Consider the following 17,517-nt stretch of genomic DNA (forward strand, 5'->3'; position numbering starts at 1 on the left):
ACCGAGCGCGGGGGCCCCCCCGCCGCTCCCGCTGCCCGCGGCGCGGGGCTCGGCTGCGGGGCCGGGGCTGCCCCGCTCGCCGCCCCGGGGCTGCCCCCGCCGCGCTCGGGCTCCGCGGGCGGATGGAGCGGCGGCAGCAGCGGCGGCGGCAGCGCGGTGAGTCCGCCCGGCGCGGACACGCGTGGGCTGCGGGACGGCGGCGGAACGCGGCGCGGGGGGCGCGGGTGGGCTGCGCGGCGGGGGAACACGCGAGGGCCGAGGGGGACGAGGGGTCCCGAACACGCGTGAGTAGTGGGGATGGAGAGTCCTGGATCGCGCGTGGGCTGTTCGCTGAAGGGACACGCGGTCCCTCGGATGCGCAGGGGTTGCGAGTGTGCAACGAAACGGAGGTTCCGTGCGGTGAGGGGGTTGGGGTCCTGGACGCGCGTGGGGTGTGCGTGGTGGGGCTGGGTGTGGGTCAGAGACATGCGTGGGGCGTCCTGCACGCAAACGGGCTGCGGGCACAGCGGTGCTCACAGGTCCTGGAGATGTGCGGGCTGTGTGAGTGGAGGGGCTGCGGGACAGCTCCGGGTCCGAGCCCCGCGTGGACTGCGTGCGAGTGGGGCTGGGGGCTCAGCCTTCCCCCATCATCCTGCTCCTCCCCGCAGCGCCCAGACAGGGCAAGGGGGTCCCTTTTCTCCCACTTGGCGCCCTGAGCCGCTCGCCCCCGGCTCGCATCCACCTCCAACCTGTAAATCATTTGCTTTTACGATCCCTCCTCTGGCCCATTATCACACGAACTTTATATGTTTGGGGCTGGTGGCGGCCATAAAGCTGGCCCCGTTTCCGGGGCTGGCATGCCCGCCGGGCAGGCAGGGTGTGAGGAGCAGGAGGAGGTTGGAGGGACGCCGCCCCGGGCCCCCCCAGCGTGGCAGGTAGGCAGGGAGGGGCGCAGCAGAGCCCCGAGGATGCTCGGCACAGTGGGGCTGGGATACAGACTGTTTGCAGCCCTGGGATCGGGCTGGAGCAGGGAGAGCTGGGAGTGAGAGGGGGGCACTGGACTATCATGGGGTGGGGAAGGAGGAAAAAGTGGGGTCCCATCTCCGGTCATTAAGTCCCCGTGGAGGACCCACAGATCTTCTTGGTTCCTGGAGGGACATTTGTCTCCCTCCAGCCAGTGAGTCTGGGTCCATATCTGACCCTGCACATGGGAATCACAGGTCTGGGGGTGTTGGGGCCCCGGTCCAGTGCTGGGGGTGCTTACAGGATCTGTCTTTCCCGGGATGCTGTGTCCAAGCCCTGAGCCCAGATCCTGAGTGTCCGACATTGCAGAGCCGACGGGCAGCTCCTCTCTCTGCCCATGTCCCCAGGGCTCGGTTCCTCCTCACGGTGTCCCTCCCACCCGAGCCTGGCTCTTGGGTCTCCTCGTGCCTCCTGAGTTCCAGGTGTTGCAGAGGACTGGGAACACCTGGACTGGATCAGCCCTTTGGCTGCTCTTTACCTCCCGGCTCCACTGGCTCTGTCACAGCGGGACCCTCCTCTGCCTCTCTCTCCCTTTGTGTCTCCCCGAGGTTCAAGCCCCCCAGAACCCTCACAGGGGCCTCACTGGCCACATCTGAATGCCCAGGTACTGCCACAGCCCAGGTGAGCAGGGATGGATACCCAGTGTGAGCAGCTGCTGCCCGTGTGAAAACCAGCATCGTCCCTTGAATGATCCCCCTCCCCGATGGGATCTGGGCATGAGGGATGTGGGAATGCACCGAGGCTTCTCCCTGCTCTCCTCTGTGTGGTCCCAGCTGCAGGCTGAGATTCAGGGGTCTGGGGGGCTTCAGGTCATCAGTTTGTGCTTTAGTAAGACCTTCCCAGGTGAGGAGCTCAGGTGGCAGCAGGTGACAACTCACAAGAGCTTTGCCTCTGGTCTGTTCCCATCCCGGCTGGGTGCTCACAAACCTGCCCTGGGTCAGCCGTGCCCTCCTAATTCACCTTGGTATTGCTATGAGAGAAACGGGTGTCCAAATCACTTGGGGGTGTCCTGGGCGAGCGACTCCTCACTGTCTGTGTCTCCCTGGATGGGGGATCACATGGAGCGGGCGGCAGGTGGGCTCCGTGCGCAGGAAAACCCCAAATTTGAGCAGATCCATCACTTTTTCTTTCCGGGGAGGGGGATGGGAGAGACGAGATCTTGCTTGAACAGTCAAAGTAAGTTGCCTTTGCTTTTCCCTGCTCCTCAAGGTCAGCCGAGCTAATGAAAATCAATCTTCCCTCTGCCTCTCTCTGCTGCATGAGCAGATTCTACCTGTGGCCCCTTCACCTACTTGAAAGCGGCGGCTGCCGCGGCCGCCCCGTCCTGCTGACCGTGGGCAGCGCCGGAGGGAGCTTCCCCTGGAACAGCGTCTTCCTGCGGGGCCGGGCACCGCGACAATATCCGTGTCACTGAGGGATCACTCCTTTGATCTGCCGGAGGAGAATGTCCTGGGGAAGCTGGCTGTGCACGGGAAGCGGGTGTTCAATATGGAAATCTGGGCTGGAAGAGCTGGGGAGAGCTTGTGGCTGGGCTCTGGCGTGAAACACGCGGTGTCCGTTCTCGGGGCGCTCCAGGGTAGCTCCAGGCGGCAGGAGTGGGAGGTTTGTGTCTCCCTCCCTCTTTCCCTCCCTCCCAAGGGTCAGGAGCTGCCTGGGTGGCAGCCCTGTGCCCACCTGCCCCTCTCCCAGCCCCTTGGAAGGTTCACCCCGGTGCTGGTGGTGAGGTCTGGCAGACGAGGGCTTGGTGATGAAGTTGATGCCATGGGGTCGAACCTGCCAGGAAGGGGAGCTGTGGGACATGGAGGTCCTCCCTGTCCCATCCCACATCCCTCAAAGGTGCTGACACTCCTGGACACAGCGGGTGCTGCTGCCGGTGCTGCCGACTCAGGAAGTGCCATTTCCTGAAAACAACAGCAAAGGGCATGGCAGCAGTGTGAGGGGCAGGATGGGGCTTGCCTGCTGCCAAAGCTGCATTCCCTCGTGTCTCTGCCGGGGTTAAAGGGAAACCTGCCCTTCTCGGTGCTCCCAATGGGAGCAAATTGGCTCCCGGGCTGTGGATGGGATAACGGGATGCTGCAGTCCACCAGGACACGGAGTCGGTGGGATAGTCCTGTCTGTGGACAAGTGTAGGGCTCATTTTTTTGCAATTAGTTGCAGTTTCATCCCTGGAAGTGTTCAAAAATGTGTGAATGTGGCACTTGAGGACATGGTTCAGTTGTGAACGTGGTGGTGGTGCTGGGTCGATGGTTGGACTTGATGATCTTAGAGGGCTTTTCCAGTCTTAATGATTCCATGATTCCATTATTCTGATTTGTCACTGCTGCTGCCTAAAATTAATTCTGTTCACATTCCCCATCCCAGTGCTCCCGGGGTGTGCAGGGAATGGCAGCAGGAGGCTGCTCGGGTGTGTTGGGAACCCCAAACCTTCTCTGAGCGAGATGACATTCCCAGTTCCGCCGTGCCTCTGGATAAGTCATTGCTTCCCATTTCCCCTCCTCTACAGAGGACCAGCATGTGTCCCTGGGGAAGGAGAGGGAGGTGCTGGGGAGGGGTGGAAAATCCTCTGGAATGACATGAGAGGCTCAAAAGCGTGGGGAGACACTGTGCCTGCCGGGTTTGAGGGGCAGATCCGACGGCCCTTTGCCCTTTGGATGCGTCCAGTCTAAGTGTTCCCAGGAACAACAGTACTCTGGATCTGATTGTTGGAAATCCTTTTGTTCTGAGCTCTCCAGCCAGCGTTTGCCTATTGGTTTAGTCTAGTGGAAGGTGTCCCTGCCTGTGGCAGGGGCATGGAACAGGATGAGCTTTAAGGTCCCTTCCAACCCAAACCGGTCCAGGATTAGATGAATGGATCCCTTATAAAATGTAACAGGAATATTTTTCTCTCTTCCCGCCCCATCCTTTAGGATTTTTAGATGTGCCCTGATGCCGCAGGGTCTCCTGGCTCCTGGCAATGCAGCTCTCTTCCAGCGTGGCTGAACTCAGCTGTGACGAGACGATGGACCCACCCGCTGAGGAGTTCCAGCAGGTCCTGTCCATTGACCAAATCCGCTCCATCCGTGCCAGCAACAACTACGTGGAGAGACCGGCAGCCTGCTTCCAGCAAGCCCACTCCAACCCCTCCCTGGCCCAGCCACCGCACAAGCAGGAGTGGTCCCAGGACCGCCTGGTGTCTTCCACCTTCCAGGACCTGCACCGCAGCCACAGCCAACAGCACCAGATGCCGCCTTTGCAGCCACACCTGAGCCATTCCAGCACGGCCAGCTCGGTCTCCCAAAGCACCACCGCCTCCGACCAGCGCCTCCTGAGCAGCCTGACGCCCTCCCACTCCGGGCACTCCCTCATCCGGACGCAGCCCCGCGCCGGCGAGCTGAAGGCGGAGGAGTCGCCGCTGAAGGGGGGCTCGGAGAAGCCCACCCTGCACAGCGGCCACCTCTTCATCTGCGAGGAGTGCGGGCGCTGCAAGTGCGCGCGGTGCACGGCCGCCCGCAGCCTGCCCTCCTGCTGGCTCTGCAACCAGCGCTGCCTCTGCTCCCCCGAGAGCCTCCTCGACTACGGGACCTGCCTCTGCTGCGTCAAGGGGCTCTTCTACCACTGCTCCACCGACGACGAGGACACCTGCGCCGACGACCCCTGCTCCTGCGGGCCGGGGTCCTGCTGTGCCCGCTGGGCTGCCATGAGCTTCCTCTCCCTCCTCATGCCCTGCCTCTGCTGCTACTTTCCCACCCTGGGGTGCCTCAAACTTTGCCAGCGGGGTTACGATGGCCTCAAACGACCCGGCTGCCGCTGCCAGAGCCACACCAACACGGTCTGCAGGAAGATCTCCTCCTCCAGCGGCACGCCCTTCCCCAAAACACTGGACAAGCCGGTATGACCCTCCCGGCGAGGAGAAGCAGGCTTTGCTCCTCTTCCTCCCACTCCTCCTCCTCCTCCTCCTCCTCCTCCTCCTCTCTCCTCCATTCCCTTCCTCCCTCGGCTCCCTCCACACTGCAGTGCTCCCCCTTACCCACCATCACCTTCTGGGAATGAGACGGGTGAGCTGAGGGTCTCCCAGGCTTCGTGACATCCTGGCTGGGGGAACTGGCACCGAGCTGGGGGAAACAGTGGTTTTGCACATGTGGGAGAGAGACAGGAGAGGCAGAGCGAGCTGTGGGCGCCCTCCCTGGCTGTATCCCACAGGGAAAGGTGACCCAGAGGGTCTTTGGGACTCTGCCCCCATAGGAAGGGCGACCAGGGGGTCCTCAGGATTCTGGTCTCAGCAGGTTTAGGAGCTGCCCCACAGTGTGGTCCTTCTCCATGGGGGAAAGAGGCAGGTCAATGCACCCCCTGTGCAAGAGCCCCCCGGGAGCCAGACCACCTCCTCTCACTCTTTCTCCCTCTCCAGCACTTTCCATGGGTGGCCTTTCTCCTCTCAGGTGGCCGTAGGTCCCCTTTCCTGAGGGGCCGGCGTGCTGTGGGGTCTCACTGGTGGCAGCGCCTCCCCTCCAGGCTTGGGAGCTGCTGGGAGAAGTGAGCGAGCTCCAAAATGAGGTGGCACCGTGTTTTTCTGTCTCAAAGAGGAAGGGAAGGTGTGGGAAGCTTTAGAAACCTTCTGGCAGGGGAAGGAGCTATCGGAGGCAGCCCAGCCCACTCGCTCCTGCCCGACTGCAGCGAGGGAAAGGTCCCCTCTGGGATTTGGCTGAGAACAAGGAGCTGATTGGAAATTGCCATTCATTTCTCCAGGCCTTGGAGGGCTGCCTGGGGTGGGAGCTGCCGCCTGGCTCCATCCCACCACGGAGCAGATGCTGCAGGCACCAGCTCCGTGCTTGAATCCCAATCTGGTACCTTCCACCAGCGCTGAATTCACTTTAGAAAAGCGCACGGCAAAGTCAACTGTCAGCAGCCACTGCTCTGGGGACTCCCCAGCAGGGACTTCTGTCACCCTGCTTCGGGCTGGAGGACACGGAGAGCACGAGGGGGTGTCAAAACTGGGGACTCCGACCTTCCCTCCCTGTAGATGTTCTGTTTGAGTCCTCACCCTGCTGAGGGTTCTGCGCGGACAAGCGGGAATGGGTCTGGACCAAGCCCCGGGGCTGGGCCATCTGCAGAGCAGACGGACACCCGAATCCGGGTCAGGGCTTCGTGGTCCCTGACTGGGATGATAATAAGCCCAACTGGTTGCTGATGTTGGAGGGCTCCTCCTGGCCCCGAGCTCAGCCCCATCTCCACAGGGCGCCAGCTCCCCGTTGTGACCCCACTGTCACCATGCAGGGAAGTTTGGAGCTGGGACGGTGGCCTGGAGCTCAGCTCTGCCTGCCTGTCTCTCTTCTGAGGTGTGTGAGCACAGAGACAAGCGAATGGTTCCCCTGGAGAAACACATGCAACACATCCCCTGGCTTCCCCAAGACCCTGCACCCAGGGCTCACCCGTTGCCTCCTCCCAGCCACCTCTTTCCGTAGAGTTCTGTGGATCTATTTTTGTACATATAAATATAACGTTAGGATGGGTAGGTCTCTTACTAATAATATTCATGATACTGCTGTGAACGGTGCCAGGTGCAAGGTTTGGCTTCCTGGTACACTTGCACATGGTGGAAAAGATGATTTCCCAGTCTGTTTATTGCTAATCCTTAGTTCCTAGGTTGTCAGGAGAGGGGGAAAGGCGGGTGTATGGATTGTCCAGGAGGGTCTGCTCTGCAGTGAGGGGGTGGGATTCAGTGCTGGCTGTGGGGGGAGGCAGAGGTGGACTCTTCACAGTGGGATTCCTCTTTCCATCCATTTGCTATCTGAAAACCATGGAGGATCGAAGCTCCCTCTTTTGCAGGGAAAAGCGGATCCAGGGAGTGATTCATCCCGTTTGGAAGCATTATTCATGAAATTCTGTGCTGGCAGTGCCTCACTCCCTTGACTCAAATGGCACCCAAACATTGAACTTGAGGTTCCCTGTGGAAGGGGGGATGAGTCCCATTCCTGGTGGGAAGTTTGTACCTGGAGGATGTTATGGAAATGAGCGAAATCCTCGTCCTGATTTTACTCAGCCCCTGGGGGGTGATGTGGAAAGATCTGGCCAAAGATGGACAGCCTGCTTCCCTAAGGTGGGGGGATCTCAGGATGATGCTCTCGGACACAGAAGGATCTCCTGGCATTAGGAAGGAAAAGGACCCCACATCCTCTGAGACCACCCCTGAAATCTGGAATTATTTGGATTTTAAAGCCATGACCTTTTCAGAGGATGCCCCGTAGGAGAGTGAATCCCCCTAAGATCAGGCTGTGTGTCAGCAGATATTAAATATGTTGCCAATGTATTTATCCATATGCCAGTAATTGCTTGGCTCCCTGCTTCCAAGCCATGTTGGGGAGAGGGGCTTCCACCAAGAGGCACCTTCCTTCGGAAGGCTTGATTTGCTCTTCTATTGGTGCTGATTAAACTCCTTCTTCTTAATAAACAGACAATATTTTTAGGGAAGAAAGGTCCCCTTTTCACTGTGGATTGGAGGAACTGTCTCCCTTGAATGAGAATGCGAAACAGCTCATTGAAACTTTTTAAAGAGAACTAATGAACAGAATTTTCCAACTTGCTCTACTTTGATTTTTTTTTTTTCCTCCTCCTTTTTAAACGGATCCCACTCGTAAATTTAGTTACCACCTCTGTATCTTTGCAATTCATTGCTTCCTCTCCTGATGGTGGAATGACTCAACATGTGAAGCTTCATCATTTTCACGGCCTCCCCAAGTCATGCGAGTGCGGGGTGACCTCCCCCAGGTGCTGGAGGATGAGGAGATGGCTGTCCATGGATCAGCTCCCCGGAGCCAGCTTTGCTTGGCACGGCTCTTGTGGCACATTTACCTTCAGGAATTGGTGGGAGGCCAGGATGCCTGCCAGGAGCCTTCCACCTAATGGGCTTTTTCTGGGTCAGTGCAGAAGCCCCATTTCTACCAGGGAACGGTGCCACAGCCTGGGTGAGGATGAGGAGCGTGGCCAGGGCTCTGGAATGTCTCATCTCCAAGAAATGACAAACCTGTGAGATACGTTTTATGAAATATTGGACATGCAGGAAGAGAGGAATTTAAAAGCCATGTAGATGTGCACTTGGGGACATGGTTTAGTGGTGGGCTTGGTAGTATTGGGGGTGGTTGGACTCAATGGTCTTTGAGGGCTTTTCCAACCTAAATGATTCCATGATTCTTTGAACTGGGGAGGAGGAGGAGAGCCCCAGATGGGCACTGAGGGCTGTCAGACCAGCTTTGGTTTGACTGAGGGCAGACACAAAGCTACAGGCAGGACTTGCAGGGGCTGCAGGAGTTCAGAGCTGTGGGGGCAGGTGGCTTCACCGGGGTTACTGCTCCCTGCTCCACCTGCAGTGCTCAGCACGCTCCCCTGCCTTGCTTTCAGCAGGCAGGAGAAGCTGGGATGTGCCAGAAGCTCTCCAGAGGAGGCCAGCTCTGCTTCACTGAGCTCATCTGCTGTGGGGAAAGCTGTGGGCAGCCTCGTATTCTTTCCCTGAGCTTTTCCTAACATCTTCTGACCAGATCCATCCTGCTCCCTCCCCACCTCCGGCTGCCAGACGGTTTGGTTTGCCTGCAGAGAGGACTCTGGTTCTTGTCGGGGTTGTGAGCCCCTTTCCTGCCCCACCCTCAGTGAGTCAGATCACATCTGCTCTGGGTGTTTGTTTGCAGCTGCTTGTCCCGGCAGTTGGGGTTTCTCTCTGTCCTGACGTGTCTTTTTTGGTTTTCTTTTGGGAGTGTCACATGTCGAGCCCTCTGCTCTCCCACAGGGATGGATCCGCTTCGTGAGGGAACATTTCTGTGCTCTGTGTCTCTGCCGGTCGTGGGCTCCTTAGCCAGGGAATGTGCAGGGCTGTGGGCAGATGTAGGCAGGGAAAGAGATTCAGGTGCCAAAGGAGCAGGAGGTAGGAGCTGCTGAGCGGGACCTGAGCTCCCCCTGCTCCTCTCCCCATCCAAACCTCCAAAGCTCCATCCACACAAGAGGTTCTACTGGGGTTTGTTCCTGGCTTCCCTTGGTCCCACTCCCCTCCTTCCCCACTGGCAAATCAGTCCCAGCACAGGTCATGGGAACCAGGTTGGAGTCTCCCTCCCATCCCAGCTCCCAAACTCTCCTGGTGGAGGGGCAGGAGTGGTCCTTAATAGAGAGAGATGAGCCAGGAGTGAGGGGAGCTGCCGTGGGATTTTGCACAGGGAAGGAGCCCACTGTGCCCCAAACTCACCACTCCCAGCACCCCTGTTAGTTCCCTCTGTCTCAGACCTTTGGGTGTTTTTAGGCTGGAAAAAGCTGGGAGGCCTTCAGGTCTGATGTTTGTGATCAGCATGTGATAAGGGCTGTGCCCCCATCCCAAAACCCATCCTTGGTCTCTAACAGGATCCAGCTCAGGTTTGTCTCTTCCAAGGAGCCCGTGGAGCCTGGGCCTGCAGGATGCTCCCAGCAGCTGGACACACCTGGCCCAGGTGGGCCAAACCTGAGCTGGGACCTCTTGGGGCTCAATCTGCTTGGGGGGATTGCCCCGTGAGCATCGGGATCTCCTGCAAACTCTCTCCCCGAGTCAGGTTGGGAGCTCGTGCAGGTGGGGTCTGTTCTGCTTGGGGTGGCATTGCAGAAGAATCCCCTGAGGGTAGAATCCAGGGTCTCCAGTCCCCTTGGAGGGGACTGCAGGCAGAAGAGGGATGTTGGGTGGATGGGAAGAGATCACACACCTCTGTGGGGCAGAGGGGAAGCGGGGTGAGGTTTCCTGGTGGGTCTGTCTCCTGCTGCACCCCAAAGGACTGGACCAACTTCCCCCTGGAGAGCTGGGCCCTGGGAGAGGAGGGTTCTCAGCCCTCTGTCCTAAGGTGTGTGATCATCCCAGAGCTGGTTCCCACCTTCCCTGCAGAGCCCCTGTCCCCCTTCCCCTCCCTCTCTCCCCGTCCCCATCCGTTCCCTCGGGATGCTCTGCGTCCTCCTGCCTCCCCAGGTGTCCTCAGCACAAAGTTCTCCTTGGAAGATGCATCACCCTGGGCTTCACTTCACAGGAGAGTCTCCTACCTGGAACTGAAGGCTCTAATCCTATATTTATGGGTACACAAATGTTCTGTACAGTGTGTAAAGATCCCTCCCCCGGCTCTCTCCATTCGGGCTCCTTTCTATAAGGTATAATATATGTTTATAACCCGATGACTGGTTTTTTTGACAATACTCTTGTACCTTTTAAGAGAAAAAAAAAATAAAAAAACCAAAGTATTTATTTGAAAAGTTTATTTTAAAGATAAGAAAAAAAAAATAACCTATTTATTTTACTGCACCCTCTTCTGTTTGGTTTCCTTCTCTTGCAAAGCTGATAACTGTTACAGAACCACTGCTGAGATGAAAGAAGTGATTCTATGGTGGCTTCACAAGCCCACTTAGAGCAACTATTCAATAAAAATATATATTAATTTTGAACCTGTTTTCATTCCTGTCTCTGTGGTGGTGGGGACATGGCCCAGGCTCGCTGCTGGGGGGTACTGGGAGGCTGGGCTGGGACTGACATTTGGGGGGACCATTTTTAGCTCCATCAGGGTTTGCTCGGGAGATTTCTCCTGATGTTCAAACCTCAAAAATCTCAGCATGGGCTTCCCTTCTGCAGCTGTCCCACATCCTTGAGGAAGGGCTGGCTCCTGTGGCAAAGGGCAGGAGCAAAGAGGGAGGGACTGAGGTAAGAAATCCCTGAGACTGGAGGGGGTCTCAGTCCCTCCACAGATTTGGAGGGATAATGTTATCCCTTGCTGTTACCACAGGCTGTGGGGACCGTGGGGAGGAGTTTGGGCTAGAGTGATTTGCAGAATTGCTTCTCCACCACCAGAAACCCTTCCTTGCTTGACCGTGGTCATCCTCATGTTGGGCTGAGGGCACCTTACTGCTCTGCACACATTCCCAAAGGCTCTCCTACTGCCAGAAGAGAGGGGGTAATGCCACAGGAGCTGCAGCTGGGACATGGCTGTCTCTTCCCACCAGCTGCAGAAGGCACCTTGGAGGTGGGTTTAGCCCAAAATGGAAGAATTTGGGCCACAGCACCAGTAGTTGCTGGGTCAGGCTGGTGCCTCTGCTCTCTCTGTGCACATCACAGGCCAGTGGTTCACAAACTGCTGCCCAGACACTTCTGCTTGGCATGAGGGTCTGTTGTTCACCTAAAGCTCTTCTCTCACAAAGCTGGTGGATCTTTATTCAAGCACTTCCAGAGAACTAACTCCTTTCACACAGATTCGGTGGCTGATGAATCCCATGGTTAGTGGCACCTCCCTTATTCCTGTTTAATTTGTTGGCTCCAGCTTCTACCCCTTGGCTCCAGCTGAACCTGTCTCCTTTAGCTGCAAGAGTCCTTTCCTAGGATGGTTTCCCTAGGCTAGATTTGTGCTCAAGAGCCCTCCCATCCTCTGTGCTTAATTAAAACCATGGATTCTCCGTGTCTCTCACCATAAAGCCTTTTTTTCAGGCTGTTTCCCTGGTTTGGAGCCCTGTCTGTGGCGTCGCTGGTATCGGAGCTCGCTTTCCAAAATATGTTCCAGTGCCTCAGCCCCAGCATCCAGGATCTGCCTCGGGGCTCTGGAGCACAGATGTGAGTCCAATCCCTGCTGTGACTCACTCTTCCCCTGCTTTTCAAACAAAAGATGGATCTGGGCCATTTGTCATCCATTGGCTCTTTCCAGTGCCAAAGTCCCTGTTTTTTGGACACAGTCAACCAGTTTCATTCCCCGATGTGCAGCCTTCTGTTAACTGTGTTAGAGCCCTTTTGGTGAGTATAGTACCACCTTCCCAAGCCTTCCCTGTCCTCAGCAGCTCACGCCACCAAATCTGCTGCCATATCCTGGTCTCCATTCCCTGTGGTCCTGTGGAGGAAGGCTCAGGAGCTGAGCTGTATTGTGAGATCAGCAGAGAAGCAGAGCTAGGTGACCTACAGACCATGGGGATGTGAGATAGATGGTGATTGCTTGCTTAGACATTTTCCTTCTGTGTAAAGAAAGTCGTGGTGATCCCAGAAATGACAAAAGGTGACAGTAATTAGGCCTTCTCCTGAGATTTGGGTGGTGCTTTAAACTGGGCAGTCGTTTTCTGCTTTGCATCCCTGTGAAGATCAGGGAGAGATTCCCCAGGCTCAAGCATCCCGTGGCACCTGCACCATCCCATGGTCGCCCCAGGTGAGCTGGTGGCAGCACCAAGTCACAGCCATGGAGTTGAACCACCTGGAGGGTTTAGCCTAGAACAAGAACCCACTTTTTCTTGGCTATCATGGATGTTGTTCAGAGCTGGATGCCCCATTCTGTGCTGTCCTAGGACCACGTGGCCCGAGCAAGCTCAGCTCCATAAAACCCTCCCACAGAGGTAGACAAGGCTTTTCCAGAAGCAAATTTCCACCTTTTTGGTGTTGAAATCTTCCCTTGACCAGGGCAAGTGAAGTTAGGCCAAGCTCAAATCCCCCCTAGGATAGCCAGGTGTGATCCAGCCCTCTGCCTGTGTGGAGCATCCCTCGGCAGCCTGGGAAAGTGCCTGGCGGGCTCCAGGAGAGCAAGGGTAGGTGTTTGCAGTCGAGAGGTTGTCTGTCTAGACAGGAGAGAGAGCGAGAAGCCCTCTTAAGGAGTCATTCATCTCTTCCTAAGATGGCTAAATAGGTCAGATGACTCATGCCCTGAAAGTGCCTATTTCTCTCCGCTGACTACAAAGAGGGAAGGAGCTCCCGACGGCCCCTCTGTGCCTCAGACATCTGAGGGGGGCAGATCTGAACCTGGCTGTCGTGGTAGTTCCATGGCCCAGCAGGGGAATTCACCTCTCCCAACATCCCCAGTGCTGCTTCGTCAGCGAAGGTGATGAGGAGACTATTAATTGAACCCCGGGTGGTTTTTGACTCGAGCTGAAGGTGATGTGCATGAAGGAACCTGGGCAGAGATGGGCAGGAGCAGGTAGAGGGTCAAATCTTATCCCTTGCTGTTACCACAGGCTGTGGGGACCGTGGGGAGGAGTTTGGGCTAGAGTGATTTGCAGAATTGCTTCTCCACCACCAGAAACCCTTCCTTGCTTGACCGTGGTCATCCTCGTGTAGGGCTGAGGGTACCTTACTACTCTGCACACCTCTGGCCAGAGGAAGCAAATGCTGCTCTGGTGTGGACAGAGACAAGAGGACAGCCTGGTGCTGCCCCACCATTGTTCTGAGCTGCTCAGTGATGTTTGGAAACCCCTGGAGGCATCCCAAGGCCGAGAGGGCCTGTGAGAGCAGCCAGCAGCCTTTGGAATAGCCCAGACAAGAAACGAGACCCACAAAAGGCTGCAGCTCTGGGAACTGAGGGGGATCTTGCTCTCTGCAGGCAAGAGGGTCTCTGGCACTCCAAGGATGACAACATGCCACGGTCCTCATGCAAAATGAACAGTTTGTTTCCCAAAACACCTCCAGTTTTTCAGCGCTGCCCTGGTATCCCAGAGCCACGCTCTGATCCTGCAAAACATCACGAGATTGGCTTGAAAATCAAGATGCAACTCACAGCAGACTCTTGTTTTTCGCTGCTGCTTTTGGAGGCTGACTGAGTCATGCTCACAAGCCTCTTTTGCCAGACACCAGGGCTGGCAGCTCCTCTGAAACCACTGAACGGGCACAGGGATCCTCCCGCGAGCCCGGGAGCGGCTCAGCCTGGGGGTCAGGGGCAGCCTGGGCACCCCGACACGTGCCAGGGAGTGCAGGAAATGGCCAAAGATCTTGAACTGGGGATGATGCACAAAAAGCAGGAGGCATGGGAGGTCCATCTTCCAATTTTAATCTGGTCACTGCTGTGCTCTTTCCTCTGGACACCTCACTCTTACCTTGGTGATGCACTGAGCCAAAGGGCTGCTGGTCATCCTGGGGTTCCCATCAAGCACAACCAGCAATGTCTCAGCCCCTGGATCAGCAGCTGGAGAACATTTCAGAGTTCTCCAGCGGTGCCTGAAGCAGGAATGTTTTCCCCTGGCTGGAGACCCCCTCAGCTGGGCACTCCCTGGTATCCTTCCTCTCCACATTCTGCTCCCGGGAAGTGACTGAGGTTGAGGATATTTCTTCCAGGCACTTTGGGGACAAAATTATTTTCCTGACATGAAACTCCAAATACTCCTGGGGAGCTTCTAAAGGATTTATTTCCTGTATCCTCTTCCCCTGTGCCTCACTGCTCTCCGTAAGGACATTTGCATGGAACAGTAGGATCTCAGTCTTTTGATGTGCAATTATCATCTGCAGAAATGACTAATCAATTAAGGACAGTCACTACCAGGCTTTCTATTTATTTCTTTCTCATTGAAACCAGAGCGAATGTGCCCTTTTTCCTGGGAAAATGATGGTTTTTTTCCAGCTGCCACTGCTGAAAACTTCCCGATGGATCTGAGGGTGACATCATGCCCTCCTTGGTCCCCGCTGGTGTCACCGTCAGCGCTGAGCTGGTCGTGCTGCTGACAGATGAGAGAGCCCATGTCACCAGCCCTGCCAGCTCAGTGTGCCAGCGGGAGTGGGGACATGCCAGGAATGGCTTGGATCGCACTCGGAGAGCAGCTCGGGCAGGTAAAAGCTGCCCCAAGCACAGGCAAGAGTGAAGATCCTTCACCCTAAAGGTGGTCCACCACGAGGTGAGGGGTGGACTCTTTCCAAGGGCATGTAGTGACAGGACGAGGGAGAATGGCTTTAAGCTGAAAGAGGGTGGGATTTGATGGGATATTGGGAAGGAATTTTTCCCTGTGAGAGTGGGGAGGCCCTGGCACAGGTTGCCCAGAGCAACTGTGGCTGCCCCATCCCTGGAAGTGTCCAAGGCCAGGTTAGAAAGGGCTTGGAGCAACCTGGGCTAGTGGAAGGTGTCCCTGCCCATGGCAGGGGACGGAACTGGATGATCTTTAAGGTTCTTTCCAACCCAAGTCCTTCTGGGATTCTGTGACTCTATGAGAAGGTTCAGCTGGGCGCGAGCCTGGACTTAAACCACAGCTCTGGACTTCTCAGAGCCTCGTAGTAATTTGTGTTTGAGGGGTTCAGCCCATCTCTAATCTCAAAACATGGTGTGGGATCCTCTGGCAAAAGGCAGGAGGGGTGGATTGTTTCTCCCAGACACATTTGGTGGCATTGATGTATCCTCCTGTCAGGAGTGTTCCCATTTCTCTGCACAGTGCTGTCTGTGTCAGCAGTTGTCCTCACTCTCTTACAGGGAGCTGGGGTTGGGAAGTGGAGGGATTGGCCAGGAGGTCCTGGATTCCCACCCTCATGCCTGAGCGAATTCTCCACAGAAGAAGAGACACAACCACCCTGGCCAGACAAGTCCCCTGGTCCAGAGAAGCTGTGGCTGCCCCATCCCTGGAAATGTTTCAGGCTGGCATGGATAGGTCTTGGAGAAACCTGGTCTAGTGAAGGTGTCCCTGCCCACGGCAGGGGGTGGAATGAGTTGATTTTCAGGCTCCTTTCCAACCCAAACCACTGTGGGGATTTTGTGGTTCTATGAACTGGTCCAACGTTCAGCAGCTGAGGGGCAAATGTGCCTCAGAACAATGAGCCAAGGGACAGAGGAGGCCCAGACGCCTTCTACTTGCCCCCTGTACATAATGACAGCCAGATGCACGTGGGAAGGGAGTTTGCAGGAGACCTTTGCAGCCGAGGTGCTGGGCACTCCCTGTGCTTATCACCATCCTGAGGAGCAGAGGGAACCTCCCACCCCGAAGATCAGATCGTGTTTCTCACCCTGCCTCCTCTTCCTGCTCCCACCACCGCTGCTCCCAGGAACCCCGCGTGACCCCGACAGAGGGTCACAAAGCTGGGGGTGGCCCAGAGGATGAGAACCAGATGAAGCTGAAAGAGAAGCAGAGCTGTTTTGTAACAGCCTCGTCCCCCGGGGGAGAGATCACACCACACCGGAGAACGCCCCCGGAGAGGCGCGGCAGGCACGGAGGTGACCAAATGAATTGACACCAGGCAATTCTCACCGGAGCTAAAGAGACAAAGTAATTGAAAATAAATGAAGGAACGTGACACCTGGCTGGCAGATCAGTTATCTATAGCGGCCCTTTCCTGAAATAACTGCCTCCCGAACATCACACGCTGAGGCAAAACCAAGGAGATGCTCACGTAAAATAGGCCACTCCAGCAGGGACCTGAAGGCCCCTTTATTTTTAATGGAAGCTGCTAGAAGGGTTAATTAGAGGGTGCATGGCAGGGCCCTCCGTCTTGGGTATCGCCTGCCCTTGCCACTGTCGGGTACCAGGATGGGGCACCGTCCTTCTTGTCCTTGAGCAATGCTTGGGTCACACACCAGAGAAAGAGGGGCTTTTCCTGGCTCTCCAGCCCCAAGACACCCTGGGGATGTGCTGCTCTCACCCCACAGGCTTCGGGTCATCTGAGTTTTAGGGGCAAGTCATCAGCTCATCTACGCTCAAAAATGTCCCCAAAAATCCCCAAGGAGGGTCCTATAAAAGCCACCAACCCCCAGCTGGTAGTCTGAAAGGATGGTTGAAAAGTTCATTTATTCCTGATGAGACCAAGCTCCTGCAGGGCCTGGTGTGGGCTGTCCCTGCCTTTGTGGAGAGGTGGAAAGGAGGAGAAAGGAAATTGTGGGTGGGCTGGTCTGGGCAATCCTGCTAACACAGCACTGGGGATCAAACTCCTCAGCCAGCAGCCACCAACTCATCAACGTCCTGTCCTGCACCCCTTGGAGGACTGGGACTTGTATTGGGGAGTGGCTGGCTATGGATATTGTCCCTAGGCAGGACCTCTGCCCGAGGGAACCAGTGTCTTCCCAAAGGAAAGAGCCTCTGAACGAGGAGAATGGCTTCTTCCCATGGGAAAGAGTATCCTGGTGTCTTGCAGGTGGGGAGATGGCACCATCAGCCTGGCCCTGCCACCTGGTCCCTGGCATTGTTTGGCAAGAAGACTGTGGTGATGGGACCCAGAGCAGCAAAGGGAGAAGGTGCTGTGGACACCTGGTCCCTGCCCATCCCTGGGGGAATGGTTTGAAGCTCAGATTTCACTGCTACTTTTCCTCCCTGAAGAAGGTAAACTGGGTTAAATCTCCCTCTGGAAGCAGCCCCAGCAAAGCCCCCTTGTCCCAAAGAGGCACCACAAGCCTTTCCATCTGTTCTTTTCCTTGTTCCAAAGATGAAAATAGCCAGGGCAGAAAGCAGGTGCCTGTACTTTTTGCATGGAGAAAAGTAGAAAAGAAATGGGCAAGGGGAAGGTCCAGGCCTGAAAAAAGAGTGGCCTTCAAATGGAGGGGCCCTGAGGCACCCTGGCTCACACAGCCCCTCTGCTGAGGTGGGCTCAGGGACCCCCACCACTGCCTGTGACTGTGGGACCTCACTAGAGACCCCTTCCCTGTAGGAACAAGGCCATGCAAGAGGTTGAGCTTTGGGGGAGAGAAACCAGGTGCTGGGGCTCTTCTTGTGTTTTGGATGGGTTCCTCCACTGCCCTCTTTGCACCCCCAAGACACCCTGGCTGTCTGAAAGGGGCAGGCACGAGCAATTCCGTTCTTATGCCAAGATGTGCTCCTGGTTTTTCCATTTTACCTCTCCAGGCATCCCGA

At 56.4% G+C, this 17,517-nt stretch overlaps 1 protein-coding gene across 4 annotated transcripts in view; it reads left to right on the forward strand.

Moving 5' to 3' along the window:
- Positions 1-10,413, forward strand: part of SPRY3 (sprouty RTK signaling antagonist 3) — a 17,758-nt gene extending 7,345 nt beyond the window's left edge. For 2 of the 4 annotated variants that reach the window (XM_027662374.1, XM_027662375.1), the window contains exon 2: positions 3,909-10,413. In XM_027662374.1, coding sequence (XP_027518175.1) covers positions 3,956-4,876 — 921 coding nt within the window. In that variant the 5' untranslated portion in view covers positions 3,909-3,955 and the 3' untranslated portion in view covers positions 4,877-10,413. Of the gene's footprint in view, positions 1-108; positions 157-2,280; positions 2,605-3,908 lie in introns of those variants that run through there. The other 2 variants (XM_027662373.1, XM_027662376.1) reach the window with 2 other exon arrangements.
- Positions 10,414-17,517: the final 7,104 nt, after the last annotated feature.

This window comes from Corapipo altera, unplaced genomic scaffold, assembly GCF_003945725.1.
Source record: "Corapipo altera isolate COAL_440 unplaced genomic scaffold, ASM394572v1 326, whole genome shotgun sequence".
NCBI classification, from domain to species: Eukaryota; Metazoa; Chordata; class Aves; order Passeriformes; family Pipridae; genus Corapipo; species Corapipo altera.